The sequence below is a fragment of the Erpetoichthys calabaricus genome, chromosome 8, assembly GCF_900747795.2.
Source record: "Erpetoichthys calabaricus chromosome 8, fErpCal1.3, whole genome shotgun sequence".
NCBI lineage: Eukaryota > Metazoa > Chordata > Cladistia > Polypteriformes > Polypteridae > Erpetoichthys > Erpetoichthys calabaricus.
Genome location: NC_041401.2, coordinates 152,582,743 through 152,605,247, shown reverse-complemented (window position 1 = coordinate 152,605,247; position 22,505 = coordinate 152,582,743). Strand labels below are relative to the sequence as shown.

The window sequence follows — 22,505 nt, the reverse complement described above, 5'->3', positions numbered from 1 at the left end:
TTCCAGTTAAGCAAGATAAGGCTATGTGCTAATAGTGAGAGTAAAGGCAGTTACAGTTTGTTTGTTTGTTTGAGGTTCCCACTTTAAGCCCATCTGGGAGTACACCAAACTGACTTTTGACTTTTTGGATTATCATCTTTAATTACAAAGACTACAGTGTTATCAAGGAAAAGAACTGAAAAACGTGGGATCAAAATCATAGATGGAGATTCAGCAACCTCAAACTTTGTTCAACATTTTAGGCTACACAAAGGATGGCAAATTTGGTTTATGTAATAATTGGCATTAGCAAACTATACGAAACCGCTAAACCATAAGTTAGGAAATACGAAGTGACAGCAGTGTTAATTTTGACAATTTTGATTTTCTTTTATTATCAGTCTTCTGACTAAATTGCATTTTAGTTTTAGTCACATTTTAGTCATTTAATTGTTGTTAGTTTTAGTCTAGTTTTAATTGGCAAAAAGTAAATAAATTTGTCAAGAAAAAGTAAATTTGTTTTGTCGACTAAAAGTAAATTAGTCAAACTGCCAAAATCGGAAGGATCTCTTAATTCACATATGAATATGCACAGAATATACTGTACCTCTAAACTATTATACTAATAATATGCACACTAATGAGCTAAACCATATGTAGTGATTATTGAACATAAAATGAAGAGTAAGTGTAGTAAGAATTTACTCCAAAAGATCAGATAATGGCAGTACTGGTCTGTCATCACAGTTTTCTGGCTATTCTGTCCCAGAACGCCATATTAGTGAGGCTTCTCTCCCAAGACCCAGTCCGTATGGAGTATGCGTCACCTCACTGGTTGTAATGAACGTGGGCAGATAGTTTTACTCCCCAAGAAAGTCAAGGCTGAGAATCCGTATACTTTAATATAGATTTCTTATAAGAAGTCATACAAGTATTAGGACGTGAAAAACCATTGACAACTTGAAGATAAAAGGACGATAATTTCCTTAACCAAAAATGCAATATGGCGGAAGGTAAAGCTGTGTCAATAGCAGAAAGGGAGCTAGGGACATACCAATATGCATTAATTAAATAGAGGGTGGGGGTAGGAATGTACCAAACAGTCTAATAACAATATTATCATAGGCTGCTGCAGCAGCACATTGGCCCTTAACATGACTTAGTTATGCTGCTAAAAACATTTTACCAAAAAACTGTATATGACATAAGTGTTTTTTACTATGTTCTTCACATTTTAGTGTTTATGCTCATAAACATTAGTTTGCCCTCAAAAACCAAATGAATAACACAAATTTAGTGTTTGCATATTCATATTCAGCAGTAAAGCAATGCTGTTTCACCTTACTGTACATATCGTATTAACTGGGAGATGCACTTCAGCCACTGAAATTCTAAATACATTTTATGTTAGTATTAACAGATGGACCAGGTCATTTCATCTGTGATGTAGACAAGCCAAACAGCCATTTGTTAGAAACTTGCCTCGATTTTTAATGGCTTTGATTGTTGTCGTCACTGCCACTGTACCTGCATGTGTAAGTGGATGTGTGCGAGGTGGTTTCACCCGCAATCCTGAACTGCATCCACCAGTTACAAAATGGATGGGTTCGTGGACAAACATGTAGATGTGCTCATTACAATCTAGGAATGAATATGAACCTTCTGTTTCTTTACTAGGACTGCGTAGGAGACTATATTAAAAGCAGTTAATCCCCCCATCATTTCATCTGCTGTGACAAATGTGTGACAGTACAAGCTAAATTGTTATAAATTAATTTTGAGACTGAGCACATCTGATTGTGCTGACAAAGATGCAAGAATCTTTTTCTTAAGTAACTCGTAAAGGGATAAAACTGGCAATAACAAAAGTCTGTGTGTTGGCTTTTCCTTTTCATTAATAAGCACGTGTTTCCCAGACGCGTACTGAAATTCTCGAACACACAGCATTGCCAGACATGACTTCTTTCTGTTTAACTTAACGCATTAGTATTAGCGGGGTGAATGAGTGCCAGAGGTAACCTTATCGGCATCGGGCAAGTCGCCACCTAGATAACGTTACATACCTTGACCTTGGTATGAATCTCAGGATTGTGTGCCTCTAGAAGCCTTTCAGGTTTGTGGTGTTCTTTCCTCTGAGCTTCATTCTACATGGCTTACACTGGGCTTTATTTTCATCAGGGTTGTAATTAAAGTTGGTCCATATGTCTGACTGCTTTTTTTCTCCTGAGAATCATGTTGGTCAACATAGTGGAGTGGAGTAGGATTCTGGCTGATGTGATGATTTTCTGATGGTGCCCAAACCAGTGTTATCCAATTACAAGGGTGCATACAATTTTTTAAAATTGAACCACTGCATTCAGGCTCATTATTTGTTGGTGAGCCATGTCATGTGTAACAGAGATGTGCAAAGTTTTTCACATCGCTCATTGTCCAGTTGTCTGTGTGTAGTATTTTCATTTTGTTTAGTTTTCATCACCAATGATTTTAAAAGCATTCGTCTTTGTTTTTGTCATTAATGGTGCATTTATATTTATTTCTTGTTCTGTTTTTGTCTACTGAATATTTTTCATCTTAGCTTTTATGAACAAAATTAACACTGAGTGACAGCTGGTTTAACATTACAGATTACTGCTGTTGATTGGATGCTTTTTAAATATATTTAATTACTACTTGTCTGTTAGGAAACTATATGTCAGGGATAGAGAGTGTCTGAGTATTATCAAAATTGTGCTTAAACCGAAAAGGTTGGATTTATCAAAAATAACAGAGATGTGCATTAGCAACCAATGGCAGTTCTAATTAAAATAACTTGTCAGAAAAGAGAATGAGTCAAAAAAAAAATTATTGCACATTTAGCAGATAAGGGAAAAGGGTAAATTAACATCCTGTGTCGGGGTCTCTCCTTGTGCATGCACAGTTCTTCTTGTGCTAGGATGTACAGAGTAAACTTGGGTTACATTAAACACTTATTTATCGTTTCTAAATACTATCATTTACTATCATAACTAAAAAAAATCATTAAAATCGATTGATTAAATAAATAAATTTCATCCATGACTATTACTACTATCATCATTAAACCAATGGAAAACACGGAGTATGATTACCCTCTTAATTCTCCCCTCTGTGCTCAGTGAGGAAAAGTTTCATTTATTTGACTAAAATGCTTTAAGTGATTTGTTTACTTACTGTTACTCTTGAAGTTAATGCTGTTCTTGATTACATGTGCTACTCCATAATGCTCTTGGAATCACAAAGGATTTGAAAGCCCTACTGAATCTGAAGAAGAGAGCAGCCTTCAGGTCTGAAGATGAGGATGAAATTAAGTGTGTGCAGTAAGAACAGAATAAGCAGCTCCATGAGGGGAAAGTCCATTATAGAAACAAACTTGAGCACAAGTTACAATAAAACAGCATGAAGGAAATATGGAATGGGATGAGGCCTGTCACTGGCTGCAAACAGGCTTTAAAACATGCAGAGGAAGGGACTAAGAACAGAGCTAATGAACTGAACCAGTTCTTCAACAGGTTTGATTAATGTTTGTAGGTGGAGGGCTGTACTAACACTTTTAGCCTCTGTGTGGAAAATGAGGAGGTTCCGAAATCCCAACTGCTGTCTGCACCCTGAACAACCTTCCCCTACAATGACAACACACCTGTGGTCCCCAGGCCCCCTCCACTTCCTGTACTGTTTCATCTCTGCTAAGAAGAGAGCTGTGAAAACTCTACATCAATAAGGCTATCCATCCATCCATTTTCCAACCCGCTGAATCCGAACACAGGGTCTCGGGGGGGTCTGCTGGAGCCAATCCCAGCCAACACAGGGCACAAGGCAGGAACCAATCCCGGGCAGGGTGCCAACCCACCGCAGTCAATAAGGCTACAGGACCCAATATAATTAGCCCGAGGTGCTTAAAAATGAGACAGGCAACTCTGTGGGGTCATTCAGCTCCTGTTCTCCCTTTCCCTGAATTTACAGAAGGTTCCCCAGCTGTGGAAAAGATCCTGTGTGGTTCCAGTGAAGTAAAGGGCTTCAGACCAGCTGATTTTCATACATCATGAAGACCTTTGGGAAAGGCTAATCCTGAAACAGCTATGGCCCCTGGTTTTAGAAAATAAAGGTGTGGAGGATGTTCTGATCTACATGCTCCACAGAGCCTACTCCCAGTTGAAAAAGCCAGCACCACAATCAGGATGATTTTCTATGATTGCAGTTTGATGTTCACCAGAAGGAAATAACAAAAATATGGTATATATTTTTGAAATATATGAAGTTTGAAAGCAATAAACCTTAGAAATATCTGTATCTACAGTACTGTGCAAAAGTTTTAGGCAGGTGTGAAAAAATGCTGTAAACAAAGAATGCTTTCAGAAATATAAATAATGATTGTTTATTGTTATCAATTTACAAAATGCAAAGTGAGGGAACAAAAAGAAAAATCTAAATCAAATCAATATTTGGTGTTACTACCTTTTGCCTTCAAACCAGCATCAACCAATTATACCAAGCAGGTGCTAATGATCATCAATGTCACACGTAGGTTGAAACACAGTTATTAACTGAAACAGAAACAGCTCTGTAGGAGGCTTAAAACTGGGTGAGGAACAGCCAAACTCTGCTACCAAGGTGAGGTTGTGGAAGACAGTTTCGTGTCATGGCAAGATTGAGCACAGCAACAAGACACAAGGTAGTTATACTGCATCAGCAAGGTCTCTCCCAGACAAAGATTTCAAAGCAGACTGGGGTTTCAAGATGTGCTGTTCAAGCTCTTTTGAAGAAGCACAAAGAAACTGGCAACGTTGAGGATCGTAGACGCAGTGGTCGGCCAAGGAAACTTAGTGCAGCAGATGAAAGACACATCAAGCTGATTACCCTTCGAAATAAGATGTACAGCAGTGCCATCAGCTCAGAACTGGCAGAAACCAGTGGGACCCAGGTACATCCATCTACTGTCCGGAGAAGTCTGGCCAGAAGTGGTCTTCATGGAAGAGTTGCAGCCAAAAAGCCATACCTCCGATGTGGAAACAAGGCCAAGCGACTCAAGTATGCACAAAAACATAGGAACTTGGGTACAGAAAAATGGCAGCAGGTGCTCTGGACTGATGAGTCAAAATTTGAAATATTTGGCTGTAGCAGAAGGCAGTTTGTTTGTCAAAGGGCTGGAGAGCGGTACAACAATGAGTGTCTGCAGGCAACAGTGAAGCATGGTGGAGGTTCCTTGAACGTTTGGGGCTGCATTTCTGCAAATGGAGTTGGAGATTTGGTCAGGATTAATGGTGTTCTCAATGCTGAGAAATACAGGCAGATACTTATCCATCATGCAATACCACCAGGGAGGTGTATGATTGGCCCCAAATTTATTCTGCAGCAGGACAACGGCCCCAAACATACAGCCAAAGTCATTAAGAACAATCTTCAGCGTAAAGAAGAACAAGAAGTCTTGGAAGTGATGGTATGGCCCCCACAGAGCCCTGATCTCAACATCATAGAGTGTGTCTGGGATTACATGAAGAGACAGAAGGATGTGAGGAAGCCTACATCCACAGAAGAAGATCTGTGGTTAGTTCTCCAAGATGTTGGAACAACCTACCAGCCGAGTTCCTTCAAAAACTGTGTGCAAGTGTACCTAGAAGAATTGATGCTGTTTTGAAGGCAAAGGGTGGTCACACCAAATATTGATTTGATTTAGATTTCTCTTTTGTTCATTCACTGCATTTTGTTGATTGATGAAAATAAGTGATTAACACTTCCATTTTTGAAAGCATTCTTTGTTTACAGCATTTTTTCACACCTGCCTAAAACTTTTGCACAGTACTGTATATCCATAAAATAGAATGTCCGTCTGTCTCCTATACAATCCTACACCCTTTGACCAATCTGGTGCACATTTTGGACCATATAGACAAGATAGACTAGTTTGGAATCTAAAACTCTGGGGCTCCTAGTGTTTGTTTTTTTTTTTTTTTTTTTTTTCCTCTTGTGTGCTACAGTTCGCACACCAATGCCAACTGCAGGCTCAGATCAGTTGAAACATCAGACTGAAGCCAGACTAGCAGACAGAATGGCCAGAGTTTTAGATTACTTACTTAAACACCTCCATGTGCTGCTTCTATCTAAAATAAAATAAACAAAGTATTGTGCTTTTGTAGTGATTCTTGGTCGAGAGTGGAAATGCAGCACAATGCAATGGAAAATCAAAGGTTTGTTGTTTAACACCTGCTTTGTCTGCTTTTCTTCTTAATTTAAGCACTACAAACTGACCACCTTGAACTAAGAGGATGAGTCAGACATGACAGTGTTCATGGTTACAACCCCACAAGGAGTTACTACAATTCTGGAATCCAACTGAACACAGTGTAAATTCTTGACTCAAGAGAGCCAGATACATTGATAGAGAGCCAGACAAGTTGATAGAGAGGCAGTATGAATGATGGATGAGATAGCCGGTAATGACAACAGGGTCACCATTTATAAAATAAGTAAACCTTTGGTTTCTTTCCTTAACCCATTCTATAAATGTACCCTGGCAACACTGGGTACCTTGGCTAGTATAAAATAATATGTACTACAATCACACATTTTTTTTTTTTTATCTTTTCACATTCACTTTCTCAACTGGGCAATGACAGCTTCACTGATATTTTATGATTGTATACGTTTTTTACTAGCAGGTTTTACAAACTTTCTAAACAGAAAATCTGTGCTATTTTAATATACAGTATATTTAGAGCATTTTTGGAAATTAAGTATGTGCTTAGATACTGTAACAAGCCATAGAGTAATATCTTGGTACTTTTTTACATGATCTAAAATGCAGCATTAATCAATGGATGGCAGTAAAATTGTCCATTAAAAAAATTGTTTCTTTTCCAAGAAGTGACATTCTTAATCTTAGGGGCATTTTTAGTTATGCTTTGACTCATATTGCTAAAAAACATGTGAAGTGCACCATTTCTGTTTCTTTATTTTCGTTATTCCAATGTAGTGTAACTGTTTCTTTGAAATGTTTATTGAGTAAAATTGAATACCCATTTGGATGTGTTGCATTTTATGGTAAGAGAATTACTGAGCATTGTAAAGTAGGATATTTGTAAGAAAATGGTAAAGTAAAATGTGGATACTTAAAAATTAAGGCACCAGTTTCGTACTAGTTTGTCATCAGAAATGTATGTTTAGGTATGGACAAGAGAAGGCTTTTACTTCAGTTACAATATATCACCAGCATAATCTTTTGACAAAGTGTCAGTACAAGCAACTGTTAAAAGACAATTGACCTAATTTTATATAATGTTAATTTGTTACCTTTTTTCCTTAGCAGTGTTTAAATGTCACAGAGTTGCTTGAGTACTTTGGGCTGAGTCCTGACTCTCTAATTTCCCAAGACCAGTTCACCTACCTTTGTCCAGCCTTACTCTACCAGATTGACAGCAGAGTATGTATAAAGCACAACGATCAACATGAAATCCAACATCAGGCTTTGAAGGAATCTGTTTTATCAGGTGAGAATCATATAATTCCTTTAATGATCCATATCCTCAATACAGTGCATGTAATTTTAAAACTGTTAAATTTTATGTAGGTTTTTATATTTCTAGTATAAAGGTAATACACATTTGTGGTTAATATATAAAATACATTAAAAGCAGCAGTATCTCTTGCCAAGTATATCTAACAACTATTATGATATATATCTGTCCATTATACTATGGACAAAAAAAAATAAAGACAACAGTTCTAGAAATGTTTATTGTGGCAGAATGAGAGCACAGCAAACCATGGAATTAAATAACTGGTTTAATTAACAACAAGAATTGGGTTCTAATTAAGAAACTAGTTGGAGTTTGAGGTCGTGACTTAGCTGGTCATTTGTTGGCTCATGTCTCATCTAATTTTTTTAGCTGCCATTAAAGGAAAAAAGAAGAAATTTAGAGGACTATGTTTTAAAATGAAGCAAAAAATAAATCATTTAACAGCACAAAGTGGGCACTGATTAAGAGAACTGGCAGCCACTGTGGCCCTCCAGTATTGGAGTTGAGCATCCCTGGCACACCATATAGGTACAAAATGATGTATGATGCAAGCAAATTCAGAAAGGAGGACCTAAAAGAGATTAGCAATTGTGTAGTTTAATAACAGAAGAGATCAAGTTAGACCATAAATGATTTATATTGTAGAAAAAAGTGATATTTATCTCCTTCTCACAATGTTATTCCTCTAATCGACCCTTGAGAATAAATGATTGTGCTAATGTCCACTGTGCACAAAGCATCCTCACTGCTATTGACCAGCACTAACGGACCATTTTTTAAAATAACATTGTGTTTCTTATTACAGTTGAACTTCTGTTTGATTAGGAATAGTAGACCAGTATTTAGTGATTATTTGCATGACAGCTTCTATTTTTGTGATATAAGAATGCAAAGTCTTTTTAAATGTACCACCTATGAATATTTTGTGTGTGTGTGTTTTTTTTCTTTCTGTTTTTAATGGCAGTGCTGCAAGATTGCTTTGTTGGGTTAATTCCTTTTTATGCTTTAATGTCAGTATTTATTATTGGTTACCAGATTAACACAAATATGAGTAATATTCATTCTTCTAAATACAGTTGTCTTTCATGGGTAATGTAAAGGAGTGATAGAATAATAGACAGCATTGGCTCAGAAGCAATATAAGATCGAAAAAAAAAAATCTCTGATGCCATAAATGTTGAAGCCACCTGAATCTAATTTTGTGTATGGAATATGCTGTGCAATAGAAAGTTATATCTGTAATTTTAACACGTGAGAAAACATTTATACTAATATGCCACATTTGCTGACATTTTAATAATTTTGTGTTTACTTCCCCCCCAATTCAGAATCATACCTACCAGGGTCATGAATGTTTTGTCTTTATTTTGGCTACAGTACCTCATGTAAAAATGCTATTCCATGTCATCTTTACACAATGTTGTTCTTTGTGCTCTTTCTGCATACATCTGCACTTGGAGATTCCACCTGGATTAAAATGCTGTGCAGTATTCTTCTCATCATTCTCCTTAGTTATTCTTCATTAGTAGACTACTTCTTATTTGGAATGGGGCCACCTTTGTCCTGCAATTAACCATGCCAAATACTTGCCTATAGTTGGAAAAACTGAATATCCAGGATACCTGGTTACTCTATGCATACTTACTTAAAAAAATCTGTGCCATTCTCAGTATTGCAAACAACAATTCTTAAGCTTGGTACTGGCCATCCTATTTCTGGTTATCCATCCATTGATTATTAAACCTGCTCAGTGTAGTTCAGGGTTTTTTGGTTATTCTCCTTTAGGATTCCAAAATTTATGATGTTTATTCTTTTTCTTTCTAACTTAATTCCATCCATCCATTTTCCAACCCGCTGAATCCGAACACAGGGTCACGGGGGTCTGCTGGAGCCAATCCCAGCCTTTATTTTCTTGAGCTAGTATTGTATTTTATTACCTTGATAGAGTAATGCAGAAAACACACTATTTTGTATATAGGAAACTTAGATAATGCAAATTTTTTATGCTTACAAGATTGCACAAAAAATGTAAGATTTAGGAGACATACATGCTTCACATACTCAAGTATCTTTTCAAGTGAGATGATTACAGTGTAAAGTATAATAATTAGAAAAAAAAATCTGTAACAGACATTTTCAATATTTGAAGAACAATAATTGGATAGCACACAGATAAGTGGATTTTTTTTGAGGGTTTGAGCATTTAGCCTATGCATTTTAACCAGTGATTTTAAGCTGGATCAAAATAACAGATAATAACAAAATGCCCATGTTTATCTGTAGCAAACTGATGACTGTCTGTGTAAGATACTTACTAGTTTTTAGTCCAGGACTGCACTAACCTGTCATAAATGTTAATGTAATATTGAAATGATCGCAGTGGAAACTTTTTTTGTAATTCTGATTATTTATCACTTTGTTTTTCATAATCTTTGTCACCTAACTTGACACGTACATGCTTTGCATTCAATTTTGGCTTCAGGACAGACAATGTCAAAGTTTTTAGTTTGTCTGTGAACTAGAATACTATCTGAGACGAGATCCAATTAGTTGATGTTTGACTTTAATTTTGAAAGCAATGGTAAATCCCTGTTTCAACGGTGCCTCACTGTCATGCTCATCGGTAACATTACCGACGGTGACGGGTTTAAGGGCTCCCGGAAACGAGATGGGAGCATGCAGCGAACCTGTATCGTCACAGACTTTACCTCAAAATGTAATCTCCTCTCCACCCAGTTCCTCCTCACTTCCTTCATGCCAGAACTCGACTCATGCAAGGTTAGTTTTCTTGGTTGTTTATGGTTAGTTTTTGTATAAATTAAGGATTTTTCAAATATTAGTTTTTTTCCCTGTGCTTAAAACTCATTTAAAAAAAAAAGTGTTTACAGTGAGTGGTTCATAAGGCTATAGCGCGAACTCTTGCAATGTTAGTTTTCTCTGTTCAAGGTTTTCTCAGTGTTATTCATTGTTTTTACATTTAGTTTACTATTACACTGTGCATTCTATAGTATAATTAACAATTTTTGTGCTTAAAAATCTTTAAAAAAAAAAATATTTACATACAGTTTATATGGTCCGGAACGGATTAATTGTATTTACATACAATCCTATGGGGGAAATTACTTCGGGTCACAACCAAATTGGGTTGCAACTAGAAATTTTGGAACAAATTACGGTCGTGACCCGAGGTTCCACTGTAGTATATAGTATGAGGTTTAACATTTTTCACTCAATTTTTAAAACTGTTTTTTGATGTAGTGTTATAAAACACAAGTAGGAGATGCATAAAAGTTGTTATAGCTCATAATATCCCAGTCTTATGCACCCAAATGCTTTAGAGGCTTCTACAACTATGCACTTAATTTAAGTAATGAGCAATAGCGGTAAAAAAAAAACACGTTTGGACAATAATAAACACATTATACTGTAAATCATACTTTATGTACAGTAGAAGGATAATATGCAAGAGAATACACAAGTGTTGTAATGTTTTTTACTAAGGCTTGAATTTTATTTTAAACAAATACTCAAAAATTAATACTGTCACTCCTCCATATTCACAAATTTGATAAATATGGTTTAGGCTATTTGCGTATTGGCCATGAACTTTTAAATGGGAATATGTTTAGAGCCAGCCAAAAGATTACAGAAACTCACAGATGGTGCGTAAGCCAAAAATATATAAAAACGATCATGTAATATATAAATATTAGTTATTTAACATTTTTTAGTTTAAGTACATACTATAGTGTAAACATTAAAAGTTATTATTTGTTAAAAAAATATATAAATATATATATATATACATATAATATAAAATGTTTGAAAACAAGAAAAAAGGAAAGTTTCTTCCTGTGTTAAAGGTCAGCTAGAAGTGCGGTGTTTCAAATGTGTAGCCTTTACTGAAACACCTGGGGCCTCATGCATAACGTCTTGTGTAGAATTCGCACTATAAAATGTGTGACACTAGGGGTTGCTGTTGCCCTGTAAAACCCACAGACAATACATCCAAACACCAGGTAAAAGTACCAGTAATATTTTTATTTATTATAATAATGTGCACAAAGCACCTCCACCTCTACAATACTCAATAATAATCCACAATAATCAATACAAAAAATCCTCCTCTCCATCCCGCAGCTCTGACACACTTCCTCCCAACTCTGGCTCTCTTGCAGGGTTTCCCACAGTCCTTTAAATAGTCCTTGACCCGGAAGTGCTTCTGTCCTTCAGTCCATGTGATTCCATAGCACTTCCGGGTCAGATAAAGAGTTATATTTTTCTTAAGCCTGGAAGTACTTCAGTTCTTCCGTCCCCGTGACTTGGCAGCACTTCTGGGCTATATGGGAAATAAAAATCCCCTTGTCTTCCTGCAGCGTCCCATGGTGGCCCCCAGGGTCCCCAACAGGGCTGTGAAACCGAACTCCTTCTCCCATGGTGCCCTGCGGGAATCCTGGACACTTCTATGCATCAGGGAAGACGCTATCTAGTGGCCTGGATGTGTCTGCTGGGATAAGATGCTGGCCGTCCATCACACATGACGTAAGCACAAATGCGCAAATGTGCTTACGCACAAAAAAATCCAGATGCATAAATCTGTGCGAATGCCAGCTTCAACGTTCTTCCCCTACATACGCTACATAAATCCCGGTCAGTGTGAAAATTGATGCACATGCATGTGCCTGCTGTCCCGCCCCAACTCCTCTCAGAATTACGCCTCTTTGAATATGCAAATCAATATAAATAGCCCTTAAGCTCCGTCTTCAGTGAAAAGACAATGGCAAAAGTACAATGGAAAATAGAATTTCAGCGAATACCAAGTGGAGGCAAGGAAAAACTTATTATTTGTTGGTTTAAACAGTAGTATAAACAACAAAAGGAAGTTGATCGAGTGACATAGTGAGTCGGAGAAACTCGAAAGCTAAAGTTTTTCAAAGTCGCACAGTGCCCGAAATAAAAAAAGTTGTCAGATATCAAAGTCGCTGTGAAAAGGCGAGTCGTAGCTCACCTTCTGAGTGTCATATGAAAGCTTATTAGGGTACAGAGAGGAAAAAAAAAGGCACACAGTGTGAAAAAAGCTCGAAATGTCAACTTTAATCTTGAAATTTCCACTTTAATCACATAGTTTATTTTGTCATTAAAGTAGAACATCATAAACTTCATCTTAAAATCATTTAATTTACTAGTTTCTCAAATCCCATCGTAACTAAAGTAGCACGTTAAATGCTTTGTTTTGTATTTGATCTTCTGTATGCTTGAATCACTACGTGCTTCTGGGCTTTCTCTTCCTCCGGGACAGGACACAGAATCCATTACATTCATAATATTACAGCTATCTGAATAATTAAAATACTGAGAAGTATACGTGATATCATTTTCATGATGATAGGAGTTAAAGCATGTTATTAAACATGGGAACACGGTGGCGCAGTGATTGTTCATGTCTCATGCAAGATGCTTGCTGCGCCTTGCGTGACCTTCGATGAAATAATTTATTGTAGCAGTACTGTCTCTTTCAAACGTACTAACCCCCAATTCCTGTCCTTACTTTTCTTTCTCCAAATACCCAATCGCCACACAATCAGCTCTGTAATAGACGTTAAGCCATCTGCAAGCTTATAACGCTGATTCTTCAAAACTTTTAAGGAACATTGAAATATATTCATAATGTTTAATTATTCTATCCATCTATCCTTCCAGTGTCGCGCCACCACAGCAAGAATACAGTGCAAGGCAGGAACAATCCATGAATGAAACTCCAGCTCCTCGCTAGCGCTGCGGCACCGTGTAGTTAAAGTTTTATCTGTATAATATAATAGATAGATAGATAGATACTTTATTAATCCCAAGGGGAAATTCACATACTCCAGCAGCAGCATATTGATAAAAAAACAATATTAAATTAAAGAGTGATAAAAATACAGGTATAACAGACAATAACTTTGTATAATGTTAACGTTTACCCCCCTGAATGGAATTGAAGAGTCGCATAGTGTGGGGGAGGAACAATCTCCTCAGTCTGTCAGTGGAGCAGGACAGTGACAGCAGTCTGTCGCTGAAGCTGCTCCTCTGTCTGGAGAGGATACTGTTTAGTGGATGCAGTGGATTCTCCATGATTGACAGGAGCCTGCTCAGCGCCTGTCGCTCTGCCACAGATGTCAAACTGTCCAGCTCCATGCCTACAATAGAGCCTGCCTTCCTCACCAGTTTGTCCAGGCGTGAGGCATCCCTCTTCTTTATGCTGCCTCGCCAGCACACCACCACGTAGAAGAGGGCGCTCGCCACAACCGTCTGAAAACCCATGGCTGTTTAAATGAGCATTTCTAACCATTTAATTTAAAATTCCTTACTCTTGGCCCCACAACTTATGGCATGCAGATGCCTTCATTATGCTGGAATTCTTTTTTTGTTTAATGCACAAAAGCAAGCAGATACCTGTGCCCCACTGTGTGTTTCATATCCAATTCTGTTTATATGTTACCCAGTAGAACCCTTCCATGATGCAAATTTTTTGATTTCTCAGTTGAGCAGCAGCACTCACTTCTGTTCTTTTCCTCATACAATACTAAAAGTCTAAGTCAGTTATTGCTACTACTTAACAGTTCATTTTCTCACTAGTTAACTTAGTTTTCCCTCAGATTTTTTTATAATGAGCATTAACCATTTCCAGATAGTGGGTCTTTAGTGGAAGAAATGTACAAAGACTCTTCTTTGCTGGTCTTCTCTCTGAACAATCTAAGGCCCAAGTGAGTGTTTTCTAAGAGTGATGTCCACCTCTTTTAGCTTGCTAGTGTAAGTGGTACCCATCATTAACCCTCTAAAATTTTCCAACAAATGAAACATGACTCATTCTTTCTTTGATTTTTGTAAAACAGAAGTTTGTCGTTATGAACAGTATTTTCCCTTGTCTGAGGAAGACATTAGACATTATATGTATATGTATTTGGTAAAATGTGAATTGCAAAAAACACTTGGTTTATCAGTGTCTTTATTGCCAAAGTAGACCTGAAAAATGACATTTAAATAAGTACTTTCTTTCAGTTTAAATTCCTCCTAAGAAAAGTAACCAACAATCACATAGATGTTACTATTTTATATTTTGCAACATTACTTGTAATGTATGGTGGCTAAATATTGGCTTATGCATAATATATACAATATAGATAGTTTGCATTAGTTTCAGCACTAGTGGATTGGTTTGTGCAAAAGTCCAATCCAGTTGTAGTCCGGCTAATGAGAACTTTACCCAGTTGTTTAAGTGGTGCCTAAACTTAACAATTTGTTTTTTAGTTTTCAAGCAGCATTTGGTTATTACAACTTTTTAGATTTTGTATAACATTTTTAAAAATGTTTGTCCTCACAGGTGGTGCTGTGGTAGTGCTGCTGCTTTGTAGTAAGGAGACTGTGGAAGATTGTGGGTTCGCTTCCTGATTCCTCCCTGTGTGTATAGCGCTTTGAGTACTGAGAAAAGCGCTATATAAATAAATGTAATGAATTATTATTAAAAATGGTGCTGTTTTTTCTGTTGAATTATTTTTAACATTTAGATATGTTACAAATGTTAGTTTAGTCAAGTCAGAATTTTCAATATCATATAATCACTTGTAGCATTGTAAAGGATACTGGCTTTTATTTATTTATTTATTTTTAAGAAAATAAAGTGTATAAGCCTTAATTTTTAAGGAGGAAGCTTTGCATTTAAACCTCTAAAAACACCTATAGTAGGCTTATTTTGTTTACTGAAGTAGCATAAAAACTTTCAATGTATTATTTTATTGAAATTAATAATATATGCCTAAATGTTTGCCACTACCAGTGATTTAGCTGCCATCATTATAAATTTGTCTTTATAATAACATACCTTAAGGACAGAGAATTTTAAATTTGAGCTTCTAAATGCAGAGATATGGAAGATAAAATATATTGTACTATACACTCCATAAATTATAATAGTTCACATTTTCATTTTAGTCACACAGACTTTTTACATATTGTACCCACCACATCTTTAAATAACTTCGGGAGCTGAAGGCCAGAATAAGAATGTCAGTCAGTGTTGAAAGCAAACACCTAAAGGAGCAATTCAGAATTGTGCAGCACAGTTCAATGGTTTGTTAAAAACAGAGAAATCTATCTACTAGCTAATTGTCTTGTTTTTCATTGTATAATATAATGCCTGTACATTAAGTAATCACCGTTAAGAAACACATTTTTCAAAATCAATTAATTTAAAATACCGCACCCCAATCTGAAATGGAAGATTAATGATTGCTTTTAATAAATTAAACTCTAGTACTATATAACACATTTTTAACTTCTGATAGAAAAGAATTTCAGTATATTGTGCAGAGCTGTACATTTGTCCCTGGGGAAACTGAATGGATGGTTATTTGTTAAGGTATTAAATATGTTTTAAGTATAGATTGGTAAGATTAAGCCCACTCTATTTGAATTGTGCTACAAAAAAAAGCTTTCAGTTATGTAACTGCTGTTGACAATCTGGGTATATACAAACTTACAATGACAACCTCATTTAACACTTTGTTAAAGAATATAGCCTAGAATGACCCCACCATGCTGTAGAACAGTGGTTCCCAGACTCGGTCCTGGGGACCCACTGTGGCTACAGGTTTTTGTTCCAACCAACTTCCATTTTTCATTGGACTCTTAACCTAATTAAGTGAGTCACTATTTCCCTGTTCTGCGTTTTGAAGCCAATGTAGAAATTACAAACTAAGTTTGGTAGATTTTTATTAAAATGTAATAACTAGTTATATGCGGAATATGTCATTTTTTTTTTAATAGTTAACAATATTTTCAACTGTTCTCTTTCTAATTTACCAGGTGTTCTGGTTATTGAATTGATTATTTACTAATTAGCAAGTCTGACACTGAAGTCGTTGCAGCTTTCATCTTCCTGGGTGTCTGCTGGTTGTTAATTGTCAGTATTAGGGTTAAATGAAGGGTGCAAACTACACAGAAAAAGGGGGAAAATAATAGAAAAACAACAAAAGAGAGGTAAGCATTTATAGTTTTAGAAAAAATAGAAATATTTCTAAATGTCTTAAATGTAAAAACTATACTGTTGTTTTTCTGAATGCAGAATAAGAGAAGAGTAAAAAAGACCAGCTAATTAAATGAGATCAGTTGTTATCGATTATTATCACCGATTGTGAATCTGGTTAGAACAAAAACCTGCAGCCACAGTGGGTCCCCAGGACCGAGTTTGGGAACCACTGCTGTAGAATATACTTGAGACATAAAACATTAAAGAGAACATTTTGGAGTATTTGATTAAATACCTTCAGGACACATTTACCCTGGGGTTCTTTTATCATAGGATTGCAGCAGTCTTAATTCATTTTTCCAACATTACTGTAGCAGGAAAAAGCAGAATTTGAAAGTTGTGCTTCACTTCCACATAATATCAATGGGAAATCCCTTGATATTATGCCAATTGCAACATTACATTCTAAGAGCTTTGAAGATAATAAAAGACATAGAATTAATGATCCGTCCCCATTTATTGGGTGTAATCCTTAATCAATTACATGGTATGACAGATCCATCCAGCATGAAGTACTGTTTTGTTGCCTCAATTGTTACTTTTGATACTCTCATAACTGTTCTGTGCAGGAGTTACTATTCCCAGTTACAGATAAAATGGAATTTGGAAATTAACCCATTCATTGTCCCATTCAGTCTCTAATGGCCATTGTGAAAGCTTATCATACCAGATAATCCCTAGCAGGTTATCTTGCTGGAAAAAGCTTTAACTTCCAAAAATCATCATCAAAGACTGCTACCAAGGCTGATCTTCAAGGTTCTCTTAGGCAGTCTCAGAAGAGGTGGAAGTGCCTTTTCCTTTGTGTGATTTAACAAAGGTGTATGCACATTTGCAATGGGCCACAGTTAACTCTCCTACTGCTCCATTCATTTAGGCTTTTACCAAGAAGTATGACTAGTTGCATATAACTGCCTAATACATTTGTCATTTTTACAAGCTAAAGCTTGTCTGTCTGTTGTCTCCTGTTTTGTGTACCATGACAGAATGGAAAAAAAAGAAAATGTCTGACATTTTAATATATATTTTGTGGCGGATAGCCAGGACGCCTTTTTTTATGGAAGGACTGGGAGAGAAGCAATACCTCCCCCGGAACACGATAGGGTGACCCCCCAGGATTACATCTGGGTGCCTGGACAATTGCAGAGCCCTGGACGGCAGCACTTCTGAAGAAGATCCAGGGACACCCGGAGTACTTCTGGGTGTGAAACAAAGGACATCGCCTCACTCCATTAGTAGAGCCTGAGTCGGGAGGAGGAGGACAAAGCTTGCGAGTGGAGGCGATAGAAACAGAAAAGGAGGAGAGAAGAAAGAAAAGGAAAAGGACTGAGCAGTAATTGTGGGCATTTAGTGCTGTTTAAAGGCAAAAGGAAAGAAATAAATACATGTGTGTTTATATGTATCTATACATATGCATACATACACATACTGTATATATGTATATGTTGTGAAGAATAAAATGCAGAACAAACCAATTAAGAGTTGGGGAACTGTCCCTGTATAGTGTAAAGCACTCAGGCAATGAAAACAACACTAAGATGCCGGTCAGTTTCTTACAGATTGCACATGAGACAATGAGTATTTGACAGAGGGAGGTTTTATGGAGTGTGAACCAGAAATAATGCAGATGCAGAGGGGAAATGAGGATGACGTGAATGGAGTGGGATGGAGGTGACGTCATTGTAAGGAGCCGAAGTGAGGACATCAGCGAGGGGCTGGAAATGAAGTCGTCAAGGTAGTTGATGTGGAATTACAGAGAGCTTTGTTGTTGGTAGGCCTTCCCTTTATTTATATATATCTATATCTATACTAATTAATAAAAGGCAAAGCCCTCACTGACTGACTGACTGACTGACTGACTCATCACTAATTCTGCAACTTCCCGTGTAGGTGGAAGGCTGAAATTTGGCAGGCTGATTCCTTACACCTTACTTACAAAAGTTAGGCAGGTTTCATTTCGAAATTCAACACGTAATGGTCATAACTGGAACCTCTTTTTTCACAATATACTGTAATGGACGGCAGCTCGATGGCCGTGGGAGGAGGAGTTGAGTGTCACGTCATCACGCCTCCCACGTAATCACGTGAAAAGACTGTGAACGCAGTAGGGAGAAATGAAGGAGGAGCCGCAAACAGTGAAGAACAAAAAATTCATTAAACAATTGAGAAGGGAGCGAAACAATAAGAAGCGAGCGAGTGAAGCATACAAGCATCTTCATAAGGGAAACAAAGCACGGTGTAAAACGTAAGTTTAAATTAAGTTTATAGAAACGCTCCCGCTGCGGATTGCAATAAAATATTCGCGAGATAAAAGAACGCAGTAGGGAGAAATGATTTGAAGAATCGGCGTTCTAAGCTTACAAATGGCTTCACGTCTATTACAGAACTGATTGTGTGGCGATTGGGCATTTGGAGAAAGAAAAGTAAGGACAGGAATTGGAGGTTAGTACGTTTGAAAGAGACAGTACTTCTGTAATAAATTATTTCATCTAAGGTCGCGTATGACGCAGCAAGCCTCTTGTGTGAGACATGAACAAGCACTGCGCCACCGTGTTCCCATGTTTAATAACATGCTTTCATTCCTATCATCATGAAAAAGATATCACGTATACATCTCAGTATTTTAATTATTCAGAGAGCTGTAATATCTCGAATGTAATGGATTATGTGTTCTGTTGGAGAAAGAGAAAGCCCGTTTAAGAAGCAGGTAGTGATTCACACACAGAGCACATAGAAGATCAAATACAGAACAAAGCATTTAACGTGCTACTTTAGTTACAATGGGATTTGAGAAACTAGTAAATTAAATGATTTTAAGATGAAGTTTATGATGTTCTACTTTAATGGTAAATTAAACTACGTGATTAAAGTGGAAATTTCGAGATTAAAGTTGACATTTAATGCTTTTTTCCCCACTGTGTGCCTATTTTTTTTGTCTGTACCCTAATAAGCTTTCATATGACACTCAGACGGTGGGCTACGACTCGCCTTTTCACTGCGACTTTGATATGTGACTTCTTTTTTATTTCGGGCACTGTGCGACTTTGTGAACTTGAGCTTTCGAGTTTCTCCGACACTCTGTCACTCGATCAGCTTTCTTTTTTTGATTATCTATCTATCTATCTATCTATCTATCTATCTATCTATCTATCTATCTATCTATCTATCTATCTATCTATCTATCTATCTATCTATCTATCTATCTATCTATCTATCTATCTATCTATCTATCTATACCACTGTTTAAACCAACAAATAGTACGTTTTTCCTTTGCCTCCACTTGGTATTCACTGAAATTCTTATATTTTCCCCCGTGCTTTTCCCATTGTCTTTTCACAGAAGGCTATTTATATTGATTTGCATATTCAAAGAGGCGTAATTCTGGGAGGAATTGGGGCGGGACAGAAGGCACGTGCACGTGCGTTACTTTTCACGCTGAACGGGATTTATGTAGCGGAAGAACGTGGAAGTTTGCGTACGTACAGATTCCTGCATCTGGATTTTTCTGTGTGTACGCACATTCCCACTTTTGCGCTTACGCCATGTTATAGTGTGAGTTCTACGCACGCCGTTATACATGAGGCCCCTGGTGATTGTTCTTGCATGGTATAGAAAATTCATAATTCCTACTTGAGTCTTTCCCACATTGTTGCATTCACACAATTTCTGTGTGTATATATTCCATTAAAAGAGGTGAAAAGTCAAAATCACCTCATAACACGGTAAATTGGTACAGCAATTTTTTTTGTTCCTTCTTGTGATTTGTTCCACTGGTGGAATTTGAAGCTACATTACATCATGATAGAAGGTTGTGGAAGTGCTGTTTTCTTGTTTTAGGGCATGTTACTTAATTTTTCAGTAATTTTTAATTTTAATTTGATTATTCTTTATCTGTCAGTAATATGTGTTCCATTTATTTTCTTCATTTATGTTGGTTTTGTTTATTTTCATACCTGTTAAGAGAAAAGAAAGCACTTTAAAGTAGATAATTGTTTGTTCATGTAATTAAATTTGTTATTGCACTTGTTAAATATTAATTTGTGATAACAGAAGGAAGCAAATTAAATTTGCTAATTGGATGTGTTGTTTGAAATGTGTTTAACACTTGAAATATGTATGTTGTTTGCATTAGTTACAGAAAATTGATAGACGTTTTTCACAAATTCATATTCTTTTTTCAGTTGTTAGTTTTTGCTATAACCCTAGTCAAAACTAGTCAACCACCAACTAATTGGCATTAGAGATAACCAGGGATGTCTGTAGTTAGGATATAGTGGGTTGGATAATGGATGGATGGATAACCAGGGATTTAAGTTTTCAAGTTGGTTAATAGCTGGAGGTAAAGCATACAAGGGACTTCTGCATGGAACAATGTCATTAGTGGACTCCTTCAAGGATCGGTGCTCAGAACATTTCTGATTTATATTAATGGAATACAGAAGAATCGAATATAATTTAGTAAAGTTGTAAAATTGTTAGGTTACACTGATATTGGAGGGACAGCACATATGGAGGAGACTTCAAATGAAATTCACAAATCTTAAGACAACCGTCATAACTGGGGAAACTCTTGTAGACTGCAATCTAATTTAAAAAGTGAACAGTGCTACAAGTAGGCAAAAAAAAAATTAAAAATCTAATGAATATTAGACAGCCAACACTGATCGACAGGAAATAGCCACTGAAAATAATTTAGGGATTTCCAGTATGTTGATTAAACAGTCACATTGTCTATTATATTAGATATTAGAAGTAATATTAGAATATTAGAAGTCACAAAAAGGCAAACAAGTTGTATTATATTATAAATTGTTGAAAAACTGTGAAGCCCTCAAATTTTCTTAAATCTTTCTTATTCAGATATAAATACTTGTATGTAGAAAGGACAAGCATCCATTATTATTTCTTGATAGGAGGTGAATCTTTCATGTGTTCTTCTAAAAATTGGATCTGATAACTTCAAAAGCAAACTACAGTTAGGTTTAAGGAGTCATGAATTACAATTGACCTGAACCATTACTACTATTTCCATACATTTTCGTAGTCTGTTAAAAATGCCACTAGGCATTTTATTACCTTCGTTTTATCAGCAATGAAACCATGGTTCTATTCTGTTTTCTTCAACTGATAAGAGGTTAAGATTTCAGTGAATACATGAGTTAATAGATCTGAATAGGTTATAAAGATTCAGGGTGAAACATTGTCTGTGGTAATTGCTTTGCTGGAGTTTAGCAGTGTAAAAGTTATGTGTTCATCAATGCTTAAGGTGTCGCTCAAAATCAACCAGTTTGCTGGAATTCCTGATGGAAGCTTAATGTTTTGAGGTTTAAAGTATGTATAAAGTTTATTTATACATTTATTTATATGGGTCCCGCTCCCATATGATGTTTGTCTATTCTTTAATCGAGAACTAACTGCATACTGAGCTCGTTTTACTTCTGATAGAGACATGTTTGTTTGCAGTGTTTGAATAAAGTTCCTGTCTCTAAAATCTCCTGTGTTTCTGTGCAATTCTGTGACCCTAGCGTGACACCCTGCAGCACTGCAGCCTTACTGTCTCTGGGATTCAGCCGATGCACTAGACTAGCCTGCCAGCGTCAGTGTTTACCTCTGTGTGCTTGAGTGCAGCCAGTTCACGCGCAGTTGGCTTGGTGATTTACTGAATTTCATCCTTTGCATCAGTTGCACCTTGTACATAATGTTCCAGTAGTTTTTTAAATTCAGTGGACGCTTGACTTACGAACTCAATTCGTTTGCGAGGGCTGGTTGTAACTCAAGTTGGTTGTAAGTCAAGACTATTTTTCCCATAAATAATGGAAATACCCATAATGCGTTCCAAACCTCCCACAGCAACACCTAACCTTTTCATAATAAAAAATGGTTGTATAATGTGCATAATTTACCAAAAGCACCAATAATTTTTCTAATGTAC

The 22,505-nt window shown here is 36.6% G+C and overlaps 1 protein-coding gene across 2 annotated transcripts in view; it reads left to right on the top strand.

The window, feature by feature from the left end:
- slc39a10 (solute carrier family 39 member 10) overlaps window positions 1–22,505 on the top strand; it is a 168,374-nt gene that overhangs the window by 61,983 nt on the left and 83,886 nt on the right. Inside the window, exon 4 of one of the 2 annotated variants that reach the window (XM_028807627.2) lies at window positions 7,298–7,478. In XM_028807627.2, the coding sequence (XP_028663460.2) occupies window positions 7,298–7,478 (181 nt within the window). Of the gene's footprint in view, window positions 1–7,294; window positions 7,479–22,505 lie in introns of both variants that reach the window. The other variant, XM_028807624.2, reaches the window with a different exon arrangement.